This window comes from Tupaia chinensis, unplaced genomic scaffold (assembly GCF_000334495.1).
Source record: "Tupaia chinensis unplaced genomic scaffold, TupChi_1.0 Scaffold138665_1, whole genome shotgun sequence".
In the NCBI taxonomy this organism is placed as follows: domain Eukaryota; kingdom Metazoa; phylum Chordata; class Mammalia; order Scandentia; family Tupaiidae; genus Tupaia; species Tupaia belangeri.
In genome coordinates, this window is record NW_006198557.1 from 1,174,560 (window position 1) to 1,177,872 (window position 3,313).

Consider the following 3,313-nt stretch of genomic DNA (forward strand, 5'->3'; position numbering starts at 1 on the left):
TTATTCATTTATTTATTTTAATTTGACCAGAGAGAGACAGAGAGAGAGAGAGAGGGAGAGAGAAAGTGAGAAAGCAAGCTACCAGATCCGGGATTTGAACCACGGTACGCCATGTGGGAGTCCAGCAGCCTTAACCACCACGCCACCTGCCAGCCCCAGCCCCTCTTTCTTTTTAAACTGCCAGAAGGCAGTGTATCTGGAGAGAAGCAGAATGGGGGGGCATGGTGACACTGCAATCCCTTCTCCTCCATTTCTATATCCTGCTGGGACTTGGGACATGCACGCGTAGGTGCCCCGTGTGTTTTATAACCCACCCGGTCCGGGACTCAAACCACAGTTGGTCGTGTGCGATCTAGCTCCCTTAACCACCCAGGCCACGGGCCAGCCCAAGATGAGTTCTTTATACAGAGGCAATGACCATGACCGGGCCATGGCGGACTTTAGCAGGGTCAGGTTTCAGCAAGCACTCAGAACCCTCCTCCCTCCCAAGAGGTCAGGTCGATGGGGGTCTGTCCTCCTGGAATCAGGGATCAGGTGGGCTCACCGCCCCCTGGACTAGCAGTCTCCCCTTGCTGGGTCTCAGTTATAGAAGGAGTGTGGGTACAGTCACCCCACGCCCTGCTAACAGGACTAACTCAGCACACGCCCAGACATCAAGTATGAAGTCATCAGGAAAAGTCATAACATAGTTTTTTTTTTTTTTTAAGAGTTTTTTGCTATAGAGCGAGTGCGCTCGCCAGGCAGAGAGAGACAGAGAGACAGAAAGCGAGAAATCACCCCCCAGGGAGGATGGCCACGCTGCCATCCCTTCTCCTCCGTTTTCCTCTCAGGATCTTGGGCACACACGCATACGCACCTGGCGTGAGTTTAAGCCACCGGGTCCGGGACACGAACCGCGATCGACTACATGGGAATCCAGCGACATAGCCATCACACTAACGGCTGGGGCCCTTTTTTTTTTTCATAACATAGTTTTCTATGCAAAAATGCATCATGGCTGTCCCAACGACCCAATATTTTGCAGGTTAGTGCCGGTTACGAGGGGAGAGGACACTCTTTAGAACCTGGTTCCTGGAACTAATGGCATAATGGGTACGCCTCTGGACTCCCACATAGTCAACAGCGGTTCGAGTCCCAGACCCGATGGTGTGAGTATCCAAAATCTCAAGAAGAGAATGGAGGGGAAGGGACTATGGTGTGGCCACCCTCCCCAGGGGTAATTCTTCGCCTTCTGTCTCTCCGGCATGCCCACATAGCCTATAGAAAAAAAAAAAAAACCCTCTAAAAAAAATAATGGCTGGAAGCCTGAGGCTGAACTGCTTGGTTCATATCCTGGCCCTGGAGGCTTGAAAAAGAGCCTGGATGCGGAGGCATGCCTGCCCCAATCCCCACAAGATGGAGAAAGAGAAGAGAGAGGATTCTGCCATGACCCATGCCTTCTGGGGGATGCTTCCCCCTCTCTCTATCTCTGTCTCTGGTGAGAACTTATCCCCTCTGGTCAAAACAAAAAGTCAGTGCGAGCCCAGCCCTCCGGTGTCACCACAACTTCCTGACCTCTGTCTGGGGGAGAGGTGTCAGAACAGTAAATATTGTCAAAGGGGGATCTGGGACCTTTGGCAGTTCAGGGAGGGATGGGCGAGGCGTGAGCTGGGGAGTTGGGGGGAGTCCGGATTAAACCTCTTCGTTGACTGCTCTGGAGGAAGCGTGGACACTCACCCCAGCTGAGACCTCGGGTGCTCCCTTCCCTAGCAGGGGGGCTGGAGTTGGGGGTCCGGGGGCGGGCAGGGCTGGGAGATCCCACTTCTCACCCTTGGCCACTAGGTAAGTCAGCCCTGGAATTCCCCTGAACAGAAGCCGCCCCGGACTTCCCCAGGGGCCAAGGATGAGGAACAGAAGCGTGTGCATGTGTGGGTATGTGCGTGTGCGTGTGTGTGTGTGTGTGTGTGTGTGTGTGTATGGGGGGGCGTCCCCCAAGCCTACTCAGCCTGACGCGGGGTCAAGTTCCCACACCATCTGCGCCTGTCCGGGGCTAGGACACAACCCGTGCGCCCTGGCTGCTGTCACAACAGAGAAACTGAGGCTCAAGAAAGGGTACCCCAAAGTCCGAGGCACGGTCTAAACTGGAACCCGTGGCTGCGGACTCCCCAGTCGGTGGCTCTAAGCACGCCCCTCCCGTTAGCAGCTCATTAAGTACTAACGGCCCGAATTCCCGCGGGCCGGGAGCGGTTCCAACCCCCGCGCCCAGGGCGCACGCAGCCCGGATCCGAGGACCCGGGACTCACCTGGGAACAGAGCCCCGAGCAGGGCCAGGAGCGCGGGCCAGGCGCGGCCAGGAGCCATAGCGGGCCAGGCAGGCAGGGGGGGAGGCAACACGCGAAAAAAAGAGGAGCGCAGCCAGGCGCGGGTCTGGACGCCGAGGGCGCGTGGGTCCCTTTATAGCGGCCGGCCACGGGGGGCCGAGGGGCGGGGCCGCTTTCCCGGAAACCTCGCGCCTTCCCCTCCGGAACGAGGGCTCCGGCATTTCCGGACTGAGACGGTGCCAGGCGGGAGCGGGGTCTTCTTCCCCCGGGGGCTGCTCCGGGCGCTAGAATCTCCGAGTTGGTGCAACCAGAGAGGCGGTGGCCGAAGGGGCGACCCCGGGACTGCGCACTGGCCCGCAGGGATCCCGCCACCCCATCCCGGCCGGGCTAACTGATTCAGCGATTGCGCCGCAATAAGCGCTTTTACTAAATACCGTCAGCGACCCCGATGGACTTCCACTGTGTCCTTTTCTGGTAAACTGAGGCTCTGAGTTGCCAAGGGATGGAAACTCGAGTCTTTTTATTTATTTATTTGTTTGAGGTTGGTTTAGGAAAAAAGGTTGGTTTAGGGCATGTGGAACACCAGAAAGAGACAGAGAGAAAGTGAGACGTCACCCCTCCCCTCAGGATTTGGGGCGTGCACACAGGCATCAGGTGTGTTTTTCAAGCTGCTGGGTCCGGGACTGGAACCCTGGAGGTAACCATGTGGGACTGAGCCGCCTTCACCTCCATGCCACCTGCTGGCCTGAGAACTCAGCTTTGATTCCTCTGTCCAAGCGGGCCTGGCTGGACAAGCCCCCCTTGCTGGGGTGATGGCCTGGGAATCCTCCCAGGTCCCCTCCTTTCCAGGGCGCACCTCCCTTAAGGGAACGTCCCAGCTGGGTGGCACCGAAATTTCCTAAGAAGCATCCGGAGCAGGCCCAGGCACCTCCAGGCATCCTCGAACCCCGGGAATGAGGCTGCGCAGTGTCATCGCCGCTGGGGAATCGAGTCCCACCCCCCCACCCGACCTC

At 57.8% G+C, this 3,313-nt stretch overlaps 1 protein-coding gene across 1 annotated transcript in view; it reads right to left on the bottom strand.

Moving 5' to 3' along the window:
• The window catches only part of ICAM1 (intercellular adhesion molecule 1), a 37,218-nt gene extending 34,850 nt beyond the window's left edge, over positions 1-2,368 (bottom strand). The window contains exon 1 of the mRNA XM_006161558.3: positions 2,283-2,368. Coding sequence (XP_006161620.1) covers positions 2,283-2,340 — 58 coding nt within the window. The 5' untranslated portion in view covers positions 2,341-2,368. The remainder of the gene's footprint in view (positions 1-2,282) is intronic.
• Positions 2,369-3,313: the final 945 nt, after the last annotated feature.